The 16,475-nt window shown below is 41.4% G+C and overlaps 1 protein-coding gene across 1 annotated transcript in view; it reads left to right on the top strand.

Annotated features, from left to right (window-relative positions):
* col7a1 (collagen, type VII, alpha 1) overlaps positions 1–16,475 on the top strand; it is a 519,627-nt gene that overhangs the window by 161,496 nt on the left and 341,656 nt on the right. The window contains exons 14-16 of the mRNA XM_060918496.1: positions 5,573–5,701; positions 10,794–10,919; positions 12,437–12,586. Of these exons, the coding sequence (XP_060774479.1) occupies positions 5,573–5,701; positions 10,794–10,919; positions 12,437–12,586 (405 nt within the window). The remainder of the gene's footprint in view (positions 1–5,572; positions 5,702–10,793; positions 10,920–12,436; positions 12,587–16,475) is intronic.

Below are 16,475 nucleotides of genomic sequence, written 5' to 3'. Positions count from 1 at the left end.
GGTTGTGAGATGGGTGGGTGGGGTCACCTGCAATCCTGATGGCTTTGCGGGTGAGGCGGGAGTTATAAATATCCATTAGAGAAGGGAGAGAGACACCAATGATCCTCTCAGCTGCTCTCACGATGCGCTTCAGAGACTTGCAGCAGGACATGGTGCAGGCACCGTACCACACGGTGATGCAGCTGGTCAGGATGTTCTCGATGGTGCCTCTGTAGAATGTGTGCATGATGGGGGCCGGGGCTCTTGCTCTCCTCAGTTTCCTCGGAGGAAGTACAGACGCTGTTGGGCTTTTTTGGCCAGTGATGCGGTGTTGTTGCTCCAGGACAGGTCTTCAGAGATGTGCACACCCAGAAACTTGGTGCTGCTCACCCTCTCCACTGCAGCACCGTCGATAGATAATGGAGCATGCTGGGTGTGCTCTCTCCTAAAGTCCACAACAATCTATATAAGAGGAGGTAATGAAAGAAAAAAAAGTCAGGAGATACTTTTCTTGGAACAAATTTGATCTGATACAACGGTTTAACACACAAACCAAATACATGCGATGTGAGTGGCAAGATGGCGGCCAGATGGCATCACTCATCTCTACAGCGGGGGATAGGCTCTGAGCTCTCCAGATTTTATATAGAGCTCAGTGGGGAAAACACGTGAATGTTTGTCCTTTGATGAATCTAAAGCAAATGCTTGTCCGTATCTACGAAGTGCTGCTTTGTTTACGTGTCGACTCAGGGTTGAGGAGACCTTCCTGCGTTTCCAAGTAGGAAATTCTGAATTAAGTAGTTTTTTTTTTTCCTAGTTGGAGTTCGGGAACTAGGAGTTATAACCTCTAGTCAAATGCCACATTAAACCAAATCCACGCAATGTGAGTGGTAAGATGGCGGCCAGATGGCTTTACTCTGATGAGCTGATGAGCTCTTCAGATTTTATATAGAGCTCAGTGGTTTTCTCGAGATCATGATGTATCTTTCTCGTGATCTCGATAACAAACATGACACAATTCAATGGTTCATTCATGGTGCAATATTATTATTATTATTATTATTATTATTATTATTATTATTATTCTCCTCTTCAGGTTGGTTTTGTGCCCTTTTGCTCATACACTCGTTCATCAGGAGCTTCATTTTCAGGCAGTGAATAAATTTCTATATGGGTATAGAGGGATGAGTATTCAGATGTAGCCGCTAATTTGGAAATTGTCAAGCACTGACAAATGTACAGCAGCTTCCTCTTACGTCAGTCCCTGATTAAAGTAAATACGGATGAGCACGTCTATGATGTAGATGAGATCATGAGGAAAAATAAGTCGTCATATCGAGGTAACGGCACAGAACAAATATAAATAACTCATGGAGTTCACGTCTGGACTTCCAGACATAAAGGTGTCACAAAAGTGTTACTTTTTACAATTTTTTTTTTTTGGGGGGGGAAATATAACCACTTGCATGTGCAGCCACTAACGCACCGTCTGTTGCACTGATCAGAAATGTTTTCCATCCAGTGCCTCTTTTTTTTTTTTAGTCCAAAAACATGGAAATGACTCCGTGAGATATGTGGTGAGTCTGGCGCACGTGGCAGACACTCGGACTGCAGATCCTTGATGGTTGTAATGGTGTGACACTCAGTACAAGGCTGTGTGTTACCGTGAGGTACATTACATGCCGTTTAGCAGGCACTCTTATCCAGAGCGATGTACGACGAGTGCAAAAGTCAAGTACACAAAGTGCTGAACTTCTAGATAACAAAGTTCTAGTGCCAACTGAACAAGTGACCGCAACACCGAGTGTAATATTCTGTTGAAGTACCAATATTCAAACAGCCAAGGAAACAAACCAACCATATAAAGTACAGTATAACTAAATAGGGAACTCAAAATGACTAACCCCAGGCTTGACCGTACACAGCCTGGGTTGGTCAGGACTGAAACACAGTGGGCAGAGAAGAAGGGAAGAGGTGCAGCCTGAAGAGGTCAGTCTTCATTCTGCGGGTGAAGGTGGTCAGGGAGTCGGCGGTTCTGACCTCAGTGGGAAGGTCATTCCACCAACAGGGAGCCAGGACAGATGGTGTATGGTTATTTAGCACAAATCCAAAGTTTTTTAGCAAGTTCTAAAGTCTCTTAACTCTAAGTTCTTTAGCACAAGATCCAAGAACATTCATCCATCACATCCAGCACAGGGTCGCAGGCAAGCTGGAGCCTATCCCAGCTGACTATGGACGAGAGGCGGGGTACACCCTGGACAAGTCGCCAGATCATCGCAGGCCTGACGCATAGAGACAGACAACCACAATTTAGAGCCACCAATTAACCTAACCTGGATCTTTGGACTGTGAGGGGAAACCGGAGCACCCGAAGGAAACCCATACAGACACGGGGAGAATGTGCAAACTCCACACAGAAAGGCCCCTCCCGGCTGCTGGGCTCGAACCCAGAACCTTCTTGCTGTGAGGCAACAGTGTTAACCACTACACTACCGTGCAGCTCTAGATCCAAAAACACTTCATCTTTATTATGAAGACTTACTCATCATCTTTGATAGATTTTTTTTTAATGAAAGTTGCCGAGATTCCGATTGAAAACTAGCGATTGTGCTTCCCCACTCCGCCGTCTTGAAACCGCCATGTTTGATTTGAAAACAGTAATATGTGATATCAAATGGACTCTGAGTAAGTTTTTCAGAATAGGTTCCGCTCTTAGTCGGCAAAATGCATGTTGTCAAGCAGGACAAGAGACGTAATCCCTCGGTTAATTAATTCGGCAAATGTGTAATTATTGACAGTGAGTTGAATTTCTGATATGATCAGAAGTGACTGAAGTTATCTACAGTGGTGCTTGAAAGTTTGTGAACCCTTTAGAATTTTCTATACTTTTGCATAAATATGACCTAAAACATCATCAGATTTTCACACAAGTCCTAAAAGTAGATAAAGAGAACCCAGTTAAACAAATGAGACAAAAAATATTATACTTGGTCATTTATTTATTGAGGAAAATGATCCAATATTACTTATCTGTGAGTGGCAAAAGTATGTGAACCTTTGCTTTCAGTATCTGGTGTGACCCCCTTGTGCAGCAATAACTGCAGTTAAACGTTTCCAGTAACTGTTGATCAGTCCTGCACACCGGCTTGGAGGAATTTTAGCCCATTCCTCCGTACAGAACAGCTTCAACTCTGGGATGGTGGTAGGTTTCCTCACATGAAGTGCTCGCTTCAGGTCCTTCCACAACATTTTGTTTGGATTAAGGTCAGGACTTTGACTTGGCCATTCTAAAACATTAACTTTATTCTTCTTTAACCATTCTTTGGTAGAATGACTTGTGTGCTTAGGGTCATTGTCTTGCTGCATGACCCACCTTCTCTTGAGATTCAGTTCATGGACAGATGTCCTGACATTTTCCTTTAGAATTCGCTGGTATAATTCAGAATTAATTGTTCCATCAATGATGACAAGGTGTCCTGGCCCAGATGCAGCGAAACAGGCCCAAACCATGATACTACCACCACCATGTTTCACAGATGGGATAAGGTTCTTATGCTGGAATGCAGTGTTTTCCTTTCTCCAAACATAACGCTTCTCATTTAAACCAAAAAGTTCTATTTTGGTCTCATCCATCCACAGAACATTTTTCCAATAGCCTTCTGGCTTGTCCACATGATCTTTAGCAAACTGCAGACAAGCAGCAATGTTCTTTTTGGAGAGCAGTGGCTTTCTCCTTGCAACCCTGCCATGCACACCATTGTTGTTCAGTGTTCTTCTGATGGTGGACTCATGAACATTAACATTAGCCAATGTAAGAGAGGCCTTCAGTTGCTTAGAAGTTACCCTGGGGTCCTTTGTGACCTCACCGACTATTACATGCCTTGCTCTTGGAGTGATATTTGTTGGTCGACCACTCCTGGGGAGGGTAACAATGGTCTTGGATTTCCTCCATTTTTACACAATCTGTCTGACTGTGGATTGGTGGAGTCTAAACTCTTTAAAGATGGTTTTGTAACCTTTTCCAGCCTGATGCACATCAACAATGCTTTTTCTGAGGTCCTCAGAAATCTCCTTTGTTCATGCCATGATACACTTCCACAAACATGTGTTGTGAAGATCAGACTTTGATAGATCCCTGTTCTTTAAATAAAACAGGGTGCCCACTCACACCTGATTGTCATCCCATTGATTGAAAACACCTGACTCTAATTTCACCTTCAAATTAATTGCTAATCCTAGCGGTTCACATACTTTTGCCACTCACAGATATATAATATTGGATCATTTTTCTCAATAAATAAATGACCAAGTATAATATTTTTTGTCTCATTTGTTTAACTGGGTTCTCTTTATCTACTTTTAGGATTTGTGTGAAAATCTGATGATGTTTTAGGTCATATTTATGCAGAAATATAGAAAATTCTAAAGGGTTCACAAACTTTCAGGCACCACTGTATGAAGGTGCCCACAATTCAAGGCTTGTTATGGCTTAACTACAAATATCCAAAGACACCAAAGAATCAGATTTTCAGTCCAAGTTTCAGGGATCAACAACTGATCCTTAACATGCACAGCAGCAGAAATTCCATCTTCCAGTCCCTAAGCAATCTTAATAAACCCCTTCCTATATCAAGATGAGTATTTTTTTTTAATTATTGTGACCATAATCCAGAGTTGTGCTCAAGAACTTGGAGTTATGCTAAGAGACTTTAGAACTTGTGCTAAAAGACTTTGGATTTGTGCTACATAACTGGATACCGGACAGACAGCAGTCTTGAGCGGGCTGGGCAGGAGTGGAGAGGAGGCGGGGCAAGGTGACCAGTAGTAGTGGAGTGTAGGGATCTGGCTGGCGTGTAGGGCCGGATCAGACTCTGGAGGTATGCTGGGCCTGATCCCTTGAGAGCCTGGTAAGCTCGCACCAATGTCTTAAATTTGATGAGCTGGGATAGGTAGCCAGTGCAGGTCGGCAAACAGAAGGATGATGTGGGAAGAAAGAGGGAGGGTGTAGGCCAGATGAGCTGCAGGGGTCTGATGGCAGAAGCTGGAAGGCCAGCAAGGAGAGAGTTCCAGTAGTCCCAAGCAGGAGAGGATCAGTGCTTGGACCAGGAGCTGAGTAGAGAAGGTGGTGAGAAAAGGATGGATCCTCCAGATGTTGTAGAGGAAGACTCTACATGTCCAGGTCACTGCAGCGATGTTCGAACACAACCCCTAGGTTCTTCGCAGTGGGTGAAGGAGATCTAGAGATGTCCCCCAAAGACACCAGTACACACACAAGTCCAAGCTGCAGGATGTTGTGAGAGATTGTTTCTCTTATTTATTTCTCACTTTTTATCAGTTCTATAATCAACTCACACTATGGGATTGCTATGAATTTCAGGCGCTAATCATCTGCCCTGCCCTTGCCGTGGAAATCTTTATCACCAATAACCAAAGAACCGAAAGTGGGCGTGGCTTCTTGCAGGGTCAATTCATTCATAGTTGTGTTATTCAAATCAAGTACTGTATGAGTGAGTGAGTGAGTGAGTGAGTGAGTGAGTGTTTTCCAGGATTCGGGTATGGATCTTAAATAATCCTTCGTCTCATCTATCCACAGGCAGCAGGGTTCACACGCAGACCTTCCCTCAGGGTACCACAAGATACGAGATAAAAGGTCTTCAGCCGAGTACGGATTATGTCATAACTCTGTACACGCAGTACGATGGACGGGAGGAGCCCACACCAGGTCAAATAAACAAAACAAACCCCCAAACCACTAAAAATGTCCCAATAACATGGACACGTTAAGCTTTAAAGTAACCCTGGGTGTGGTATTTTAAACCCCTTAACAGTCCATGTAGCAGCATAATGTATTTAATATCTGTTTTTATACCACAGCATTGTTCAAGTCTCAAATCTTAATTGTCAGACATTTTAATGTTAAGAATTATTCTTTAATTTTCTAGAACAGTAGTGATAATTTTTCTATGCTTTTTTTTGGCTTATTATCTTCAAGAAAAGAAAAAAGTGACTCTTAAGGCAAGGCAAGTTTATTTATATAGCACATTTCATACACAGTGGCAGTTCAATGTGCTTTACAGAAGTAAAAGCAAACAGTAAACAATAGAGAATAAAATTACATAAGAAATATAATAAGAATTAAACAATAGTAGAAATAAAATAATAAAATGAAGTAGAAGTTCAAATAGGGGGAAAAAACCCAGCAGAATAAAATAGAATAAAAGTTAAGTAAAATTTGAAACATGCAGAGACTGTAAAAGTACAGATTATAAAACATGTAAAGAAGACAATATTAATTATTTAACAGAAAGCATCTGAGAACAGCTTGGTCTTTAATCTAGATTTGAAGCTGCCAACAGCAGGAGCATTTCTGATGTCCTCTGGCAGTTGGTTCCATAGCTGTACTGCATAGTAGCTAAAAGCTGCTTCACCACACTTTGTTTTAACAACAGGTTTTACCAGTAAATTTTTCTGTTGCGATCTGGTAGATCTGATTGGGTTCCTCTTAAGGGAACAAGGGCTCCACAACATTACATGTAACTATAAATGGACAAAAAGTACTGCATGTCGTCCTTTTAATAAGGTTTAAGGGCAATAAAACACTTCGGGATGTGCTGTTATGGGGTGTGTTCTAGAGAAAGTGGACAGAAATGATCCTATCTCATTTTCTGATCATCTCAAAACAGTCTGTTATTTTTGTTTTACTTAGATTTTTTTTTTTTTTACCGTAATTTCACTAAACGGAGTGTTGACGTCAAATTTCAGATCTAACCCAATCATAATCTGGTCAATAGAACGGTTTAAATTTGGTTTCGGAGTCTGTAATTTCGTAACGCTCCCATAGAAGTTTTCAGTTTATTGGTAACGTTCGCACGGGAGCTCTGACAAGACACAACAGGGTTTTTTTTTTTTCCCCCAGTTCATCTCCACACACAGTGCAGGACATGGCGCTGTGGACAGAATATTTATAACGACTTTTGAGGAAAAATGACGCAAATTACTCACTTGCTGCTGGTCAGCATATCAGATGAAAATTCAACTTCAATCCAAATTGCTTGAAACAAGTCTCAGTGAATTCAGAATTGAATGCTAAACAACAAACTTTTTACAGAATTAAAATATGTTTATCCGTTCTTGAGATATTACAAATCAAAGATAGAAAGAACGGCTTAATTTTTCTAAAACTGCCGTAATATTCTGTATGAGGGTCACATGGTCCAAAATCGGCCTCGTTAACCAATGGGATAAAATGTTTTTTCTTCATAACTTTTCTATTTTTCAAGATATTTGCATGGAAATTGGCAGGAACATCGATGGTTGTATACTGAATGCAAAGTTTTTTAAAAAGATTAAAAACCAACTATGCAAATTAGTACTTAATTAGTATCAATTATGTTAATTAGGTTAAATGTTAAATTGGTACACTCAATAAAAAAGTAATAAAAGATTATTTCTAATCCCCTCTTTGTGCTTTGTAGGACTTCGTATTTCTCAAAAGTAAGGCCTACTAGTGTTTATATGAAAGAATATATACATGTTATTTCCCAGCTGGGAGGTCCGTATCGTGAAATACTGCGACCGAGGTCTTGAAAGTGCTGAGCAAGGCCCTCTGGGCCGAGGTCAGTATTCAAAGCTGAGGTCACGGTATTTCACCATACAGACCGACCTTAAGCTGGTAAATAATATATTTATTTTTTTCTTTACCAAATTCTAACAGAAAACGAGAGCGCCTGAAAGGGAAAACTGAGCCGAGCCGCCATTTTGAATCCTCATTCACGGCTGTAATGCAAATGGCTTCCTCCTCGGTATACAAGTGCACTTCCATGGCAGGAAAAAAACTACATTTTGCCGCCTATGTAGTCCCCTATTTATACAAAACTGAGTCATTCAGGATTCAGCCATGTTTTTGCTTGGCGTTAGCAACAGTTACAGGTTTTTAGCTTTCTCCTGAAATGTTTTCTTTTATTTCTTCTTCCTCGGGGTAGTAAAACTCGCTTTCACTGTGAACACTGTCGTTATCACTATCCATGCTGTAAAATTAATGCTATTCTCCTGAGAAATGCTGGCAAAAATTTATAAGATTTTTGATAATCTTATAAATAAATCTTATTAAAAAAGATAAATGTTGACAAAAAATGCTACTATGTTTGTTGTTGTGAACAAGCAAGCCTCCCGGGGTCCGTAACTGGGGTCCGTACCGTAGGATCCGGACCTGCTTGCCAGCCAATCAGAGCGCAGGATTTGGACCGCGAAAAAAATAAAAATAATTATTTCGATTAATATTCACAGCTTTCAAGGCGAACTTCGAAAAAACTGTCTGATCCACATCCAATAAACAATTCACATTAACTGAACTGAAATTGACACTTGCATTTCAGACTTCTGGGTTTTTAAAATCTCACTCCGACCATGAAGATCTCAATATTTTCATCAAGACAGCTTCAGTTATCTTCTAAAATAGTTATTTATTTCCATGAATCAGTGTGATTTGGAAAAATAAGTAGGTAAAACTCTGAAAACTCACTTCAAAATCTCCCGTGAATCATAATATCAAAACTAGCAGACGGATTATTTTGCTGAATCCTTCATCAGAAACCGTGAGAGCGAGAGAACATCCCTATAAAAGTTATCTGATTGATATTGACGAGTAATCCAGTGGGAAACCGATCAGGAGAGAGAGAGAGACTGACCGCTTTCCCGTGACTCAAAAAGAAAAGCACTGGCAGTTTCCCGACGTCTCGCGAGCAGAGTTTTTATTCTGTTGTACCGACTTCAACCTGCCGTTACTCCCAAAGCACTGAACAGATCTTAACCAGATACATTTCTGTGGAAAGCAGAGATTAATAGCTTTTTAATGATAGAAAATATTCAAGAGTTAAGCAATGACAGATTTGTAAACTTAGATGAGCGTCTGCATGGAGAATTTTCACAGCACGGCCAGCGAGCGTCTGATATGCCTACTCTTGGTTCATTTCAGGGGTTGCAGTTTACTTTAAGGAAAAAACTTCATGAAATGTGATTTTATTTTGATTTGTTTACTCAGATATACCCGTTTTTATACTGTAGAATATGCCACAGAAACAAAAGCAACTTTAAGGTGGGAATAGCAACTCTGCTTCATTACTCAAGACCATCGTTGATTGTTTTCCTAGAAAAGCACATCCTGAAATGTTTTATTCATTACATATGCTTCAAAATATACTAAAATATATATATTAACGAAAAATCTAAATTAATATTGTGCATCAATCTTTAATTAGTGACCAGTTAGTTAAGTAAAAATCTAGTTAAGAAGTTATGTCACGGTATTAACGTTTTTTCTCATCTCATCTCATCATCTCTAGCCGCTTTATCCTGTTCTACAGGGTCGCAGGCAAGCTGGAGCCTATCCCAGCTGACTACGGGCGAAAGGCTGGGTACACCCTGGACAAGTCGCCAGGTCATCACAGGGCTGACACATAGACACAGACAACCATTCACACTCACATTCACACCTACGCTCAATTTAGAGTCACCAGTTAACCTAACCTGCATGTCTTTGGACTGTGGGGGAAACCGGAGCACCCGGAGGAAACCCACGCAGACACGGGGAGAACATGCAAACTCCGCACAGAAAGGCCCTCGCCGGCCACGGGGCTCGAACCCGGACCTTCTTGCTGTGAGGCGACAGCGCTAACCACTACACCACCATGCCACCCCTGTTTTATAAATAATAATGCAATTTATTAAATGTAAGAAATCTATTTTTAATAGATATTAAAATGTAGTCTCAGTGAACAGGATTAAAAACATCATGAGTATATTTCTCAGAGATTATTCACAAATTTATAAATTGTGATGCATGTTGAGAAAGTGCAGAAGGAGATAATCATAAAAAAAAAAAGTTTCTACCTGCATGGGCACTTTAAAGCTAGACGGCCTTTCGATTTCATAAAACCGATGAAATTTAATTCGCTCTGAAATGTGGTCATTGTGATGCGTGTTTATTTCTGTAATATCTCACAAAATATCAGGCCATTCTGTGGCTGGGACGTTATTTAATTTGAGGGGATTAAAGCAAATAATTGACTTCCTCTGTCTGCTTGACTGCATGCTCGCTTCATGCAGTCAAGCAGACAGAGGAAGTCCGTGTGCGCATGCGCAGGTTTATCTTCTTCTTTTGGGTTTTACGGCAGCTGGCATCCTCAGTGTTGCATTACTGCCATCTACAGGTTTACCTTTGAGTGTGCACTGACAGTTCCATCATTCTGTCGCTAAACGAACAGCTGATCACACCGAGGTGCTCGCTGAGCGCCCATATTTATTAGTTTGGTCCTGCGTTTCCTTTTCTTCTTGCTTTCTTTCCATTACTGTAGTCGGTCTTTCACGTTTCATTCACACACTCGCGTCCTCCATTTTTCTCTCCTGTTTCAAATTTGTATCCCACAATGCCTTGCATGAATGGGGAAAGCCCACCACGTGATGCACGACATCGTATCTTGTATTGGGTCATGGTGAAGCAGGAAAAAATAGCGGAGAATTTAGGGACATGTGGAGATAAATTTATTAATTGCTCTATTTAAAAAAAAAAATTAATAAAATTGGAAGTCTGATTCAAATTCGGTAGCTTTCAGTCCACTCAACAAAATAATTGGGTGTCGGGGAAAATTCTTTTCATGACCTACACTTGAAAAATCTGAAAGGCTGTCTAGCTTTAAAGTGATCCATCAGGCCTGATGATGATGAAGTGAATATGAACTGTTGGATTTATAACTGCATGTGTGCACAGTGTGTTATTTGTTGCACTGAGTTGTTTACTGGGTGAATACTGTGTGTAGCGCTGCCTTTGGTTGGTCGAGTCTCCAACCTGCGAGTGGTGGAGATCTTTGGACGCACCGTACAGCTGGCGTGGACCGGGGTTGCCAGGGCAACGCAATACAACATCATTGTCCAGAACACCAAGTGTAAGAACACACTTTACAGACCAAGAACGTTGTGAATGAAGAGCTTCAGTTTATTTTTATTTCCTGTACGTCCACGAAATACTGTAATATTTCAGAATGTTAGTTTTAGAAGCGAACTAATATAAACAGGGTCTCGTTTATAAAACTCAATTAGGAGTAAGGCACTAAAGAATAAATGCATAAATATTAATAAAATAATGTTGGCCATTATATCATGTTAGCTTGACTGAAAAAAAGAAAAAAGTATCGCTTCATGTGTTGCGTACTGCGTAGGAATACGTGGTCCACTGGTCCGACTTTCACATGGTTACTGAACTATTTCACACTTACTACAGCCCTAGCAACCAGCAGGAATAACAAAGCAATTTAGCAATTAACATGCTAGCAACCAGTTGAGATTTCCTAGCAACCGTCGAGCAACCACTGGTCAACATGTATGCTGCCTAGCAACCACTTAGGACTCCATAGCAACCAGCCAGAATATTCTAGCAACCAATAGGGATGGCAGCATCCTAGCAACCAACTGGAAGGTTGATGATAACCACTTAGCAACAGGTATTAATCATATTAATTTATTATAGTTATTAATTATTATCTCGTCCAGCCGACAGGTAATGAGTTTATGCCATCATGTGTCATCCGTCATTTGTCCAATGGGCGTTGTCCACATTTCACGAAAATCGCTTCTTCTCTCTCTCAATTCTTCACCAATTTTTATTCTTATTATTATCCTGGGCTGTCTATAGATAGCTTCTCCCCAGATTTGCATAATTGTATAATGAAGATATGGAGTAATTAATTAATCCCTAATGAGCAGTCTCCACACAAATCGCTTCTTCTCCATCAATTCTTCACCGATTTTGATTCTTTCTGGCATGAAGGTAGGGGGACCTAGGGTGCATAGAACTTCTACCCAGATTTGCTTCATTGCAGTTATTAATGAAGTTATGGACTAATTAAGCCTTAATTCAACAGCAGTTCAACAACAATCGCTGCTTCTCGCCGTTTTGGATTCTTTCTGGCAAATATTTGAGCTGGACTGGTTGAGAGGAGAACTGCACAAGGCGGCCCATTTTAGATCGTTCCTTCTGGACTAGATGGGGCCGGAGTGAGCTACGCTGTCATTACCGTTCTCATTAGCTTATTAGTATTAATACTGATTTATGCTAATTGATCAATTAACCAAATAATCATTCAGTCTTAGTGAATTAACGCAGCCGTTATTTAATTTTTTTTTAAATTACAAATAAGCTTAAAAACTTAACTGTCCTTTGCAGTGGCAGTATTCCTTAATGTAAATATTGATATTAAAATAATAATAATCTCACGAACAAATATTGTTAGTTCATAATTATTAATCATGTCCGATTATGAATATTAATAATTAGTGTTATTGAGACATTCAGAGATCTTTTATTAATGTGCTTTTTCTTAGTTCTGGCTTTCTGTGAACTTTTCATCTCGGTTTTTGTGCTCATCGTGTGTGTGTGTGTGTGGTGATGTATTTTTCTCTCCAGCTGGGTCAGAGGTAAAACGCAGTGTTGTTTATGGAAATCAGACGACGTTTGACCTCCATGACCTTACAGGAGGCGTTTCTTACTCTGTGAGTGTGAATGCCTTGGTGGGCTACAGTGAGGGACCTCCTGCAACCATCTACATCACACCAGGTGTGTGTGTGTGTGTGTGTGTGTGTGTGCCTACTTGTTTATGCAGGGTGCCTCATCCTGTTTACTCTCTGTAATGTCACATGACTAAACACCCAAGCAAACATGTGGTCCAGAGTTTTCCATCTTTCTCTGACTTTTAAACCTGAAAAGGATGTCTCTGCCTCAGTCCAAGCTCGGACAACAAGCCTCCAGCTGAGAATAAAAATAGAAAAGGGTTTGTTTGGTTGTTTTTTTTTCATTATTTTGTCACTCTGTTTATCTTTGTGAGTAATACTGTCCAAACATTTCATCAAATGTTATTTTTAACATCAAATGGATATGGATACGACGTGGAAATACAAGAAAATCTAACTTTGTCACGGAACAGACAGGAGAGGAGATCAAATGCGCTCAAACCACAGTTTATTAATAATAGGGGAAAAGGGAGTTGGGAGAATGTGTGTGGGTGAAGTCCAGAGGCAGGAATGGCTGGTGGTGACGTCTGAGGTCTCCCATCCAAGTATGACCGGGCCCGACCCTGCTTAGCAGCAGAGATTTGACGGGATCTGGCGTAGTCAGAGAGCTGTGGCTGTAGGCTGACAGAACTTGGGTTTCAGGCAGTCTCCAAGCGAGCAGTCCCTCAGCAGGCAGGAGTTAGAGAGCAAACAGGAACACAGAGTCAACGGGACAGAAGGCAGATCAGGTTACCGGGGCTGGAGAGCAGACAGAGTCAAACGGAACAGAACAATTTCAGGAGTCAGGGTAGTAGGAACACAGAGTAGGTAATCAGGCTGAGAGTTGCAGACGATCTGACACAGAAGCTTGGGAGGACTGCAGCTTAAATACACACAGGGGGAAAGCAGGTGATCGGCAACAGCCAATGACAGTCGCTGAAAGATAATAAGAGGAAGTGAGTGCGGGCGTGGCCGGTAATGCTGAGTGGAGATGTTACCTGAAGAGAGAAGCCCACAGGTAGGACCATGACAAACTTAAAAAAACAAAACAATCAAACAAAATATGTTGTTGGAGTTGGTTACAAACATAAGGCCTTGCACATGTAGGTTTTTAATTTTAGCTTTTTTTTTTTTTTAAAGAGTACTACAATGTTCATTCAAAAGCTGAACTCAAAGAATCCAGAGAACAAATTTCCCACAAAAAAAGTGAGAAATCAAGATGTTCTGTGCGACAAAGCAGGTCATCAGCAGTCCAGGAACCCTTTGAAACCTTTGAAGCTCTCGGTCTCTATTTTGCTTGTCATGCAGATTTGAGCGCCACGGTTTTTCCAAAATGAAATGAAACGGAAAATAAATGGATGGGTTAATTACAGTCTCTCAAGCATTCAGTGCCAGTAATTGTTGAACTAACTTTCAGAAATAAATGATTGTTGTTCTTTCCGTGTGTGTGTCAGGGCTTGACAATATATTTTAATTGTAGTTTTCTCGGAAGGCATCTGATATAATAAATGCATTGCAATGTAATATTATGCGCCTACAACTCCCATGAGCACCTGCATAAACATTCTGACAACATGTTAGAATTGCTTAGAACATTCGTTAACGTCTCATCTCATTAGCCACTTTATCCTGTTCTACAGGGTCGCAGGCAAGCTGGAGCCTATCCCAGCTGACTACGGGCGAAAGGCGGGGTACACCCTGGACAAGTCGCCAGGTCATCACAGGGCTGACACATAGACACAGACAACCATTCACACTCACATTCACACCTACGCTCAATTTAGAGTCACCAGTTAACCTAACCTGCATGTCTTTGGACTGTGGGGGAAACCGGAGCACCCGGAGGAAACCCACGAGGACACGGGGAGAACATGCAAACTTCACACAGAAAAGCCCTCGCCGGCCACGGGGCTCGAACCCGGACCTTCTTGCTGTGAGGCGACAGCACTAACCACTACACCACCGTGCCGTCCCGTTCGTTAACGTCTCAGATAAAATCAGTGATACGGTAACCTGCGGTTAATGAACGAAGCAACAAAGTTGCTGACGACTGACAAGCACACTATGTGGTGGCATATCACTGGAGTTTCAAACCCTGCTGCTCAGGGGAAAAAGGGGCAGAGATGATCAGGGCCGGCGGCACGGTGGTGTAGTGGTTAGCGCTGTCGCCTCACAGCAAGAAGGTCCGGGTTCGAGCCCCGTGGCCGGTGAGGGCTTTTCTGTGCGAAGTTTGCATGTTCTCCCCGTGTCCGCGTGGGTTTCCTCCGGGTGCTCCGGTTTCCCCCACAGTCCAAAGACATGCAGGTTAGGTTAACTGGTGACTCTAAATTGACCATAGGTGTGAATGCGAGTGTGAATGGTTGTCTGTGTCTATGTGTCAGCCCTGTGATGACCTGGTGACTTGTCCAGGGTGTACCCCGCCTTTCGCCCATAGTCAGCTGGGATAGGCTCCAGCTTGCCTGCGACCCTGTAGAAGGATAAAGAGGCTAGAGATAATGAGATGAGATGAGATGATCAGGGCCGGAGCAGCATTTTAAAATCACCAAGGTCCATGATGCGCAAAGCGCACGCCGAAAAAATGTTCGACATATTTAAACGAGGGGTGAATTACACACCACACAAGATATCTATTCCTGAAATTACTTTTAATGGTGTTTGAACAGAATATCATCAGTTTTGGAAAAAAAAATCATGTATGTGGCAAGAGTAAGAATAATTTAAACTTGTTTAATGGTTTGATCTGGCCCAAGCAATGAGGACAAAAGATACCTTAACCATGTAGCCTATGGAACTAAGATACATTAACAATCTGACATCCGTTACACCTACACAAAAAAAAAATCTGTGAAAAGAATCAGTATACACCACCATGTTTTAGGTAAAGTTATCCAAGGCAAACATAAGTTGAAACTTTCCACTCTATTGCTTTGGCTTATCGAATGATTTATTTTTAAAATCACAAACAAGGCAGGCTACAACTGCGCTGCTTCCAAAATGTAAATTGAACAGCTTGATGAAAGTGCACTGATGGTTACCATGGAAACCCCGTGTCTACTGCACTGCGTTCCTCCTCCGAGTCGCGCGCTCATTCGCTTTTGTGTTCTTGGTCTCAGAGCCATGCGCACGAAACACACACAGAAGACAGAATCAACGTTTAATATAATTAACAATGCACTTTTTACGGAGACATTTTAATGTTTATTTTTTTTTATCCAGTTGAATATTTAGCGTACAAATGTATTTTCAGCTCTTAAAAATGACCGAGGTCTGGACCATGGGGACTTCAGAGCTGGCTGCGGCCATGGAGATGAACAAGACGCTAATAGGAAGATAAGACAGTTCAATGACAAATGGAAGCTCGGGCGAGATTGGCTAGTTCATAGCAAAACCGAAAATACCATGTACTGCGAAGACTGTAGAAAGTCTGGCAAAGACAGGCACCAGTAATTTTAAACTCGAAACTATAAAGGACCACGAAAAGTCAAATGCACACATCGGTACTATAACATCAAAACAGGCGAAGACGGCTGGTCACTACAGGACAGCATTGCTTTCAGTCCCTGGCTGTCATGAAGTCGGCTGAGCTGGAGAGGATGGAGCTGCTGTTTAGAAACATTCACGCAATTGTAAAGAAGTTGATCCACCCCAGCTATCAACTTATGGCCTGCTGGAAGCCTCAGGTCACGAAGACCATTTTTCATGGACCATTCAGACTCATCTGATGATGAATGTAATGGGGACATTTAATGTCTCTCTCTACACATGTTCACACACACACACACACACACACACACACACACACTATTAGTAGATAATACATAATACTTGATAATACACATACAGTGTGGGAAAAAAGTATTTAGTCAGCCACCAATTGTGCAAGTTCTCCCACTTAAAAAGATGAGAGAGGCCTGTAATTTTCATCATAGGTATACCTCAACTATGAGAGACAGAAT

This window comes from Neoarius graeffei, chromosome 4, assembly GCF_027579695.1.
Source record: "Neoarius graeffei isolate fNeoGra1 chromosome 4, fNeoGra1.pri, whole genome shotgun sequence".
NCBI classification, from domain to species: Eukaryota; Metazoa; Chordata; class Actinopteri; order Siluriformes; family Ariidae; genus Neoarius; species Neoarius graeffei.
Note: the sequence above shows the minus strand (reverse complement) of the source record. Positions and strands in the feature narration are given on the sequence as shown.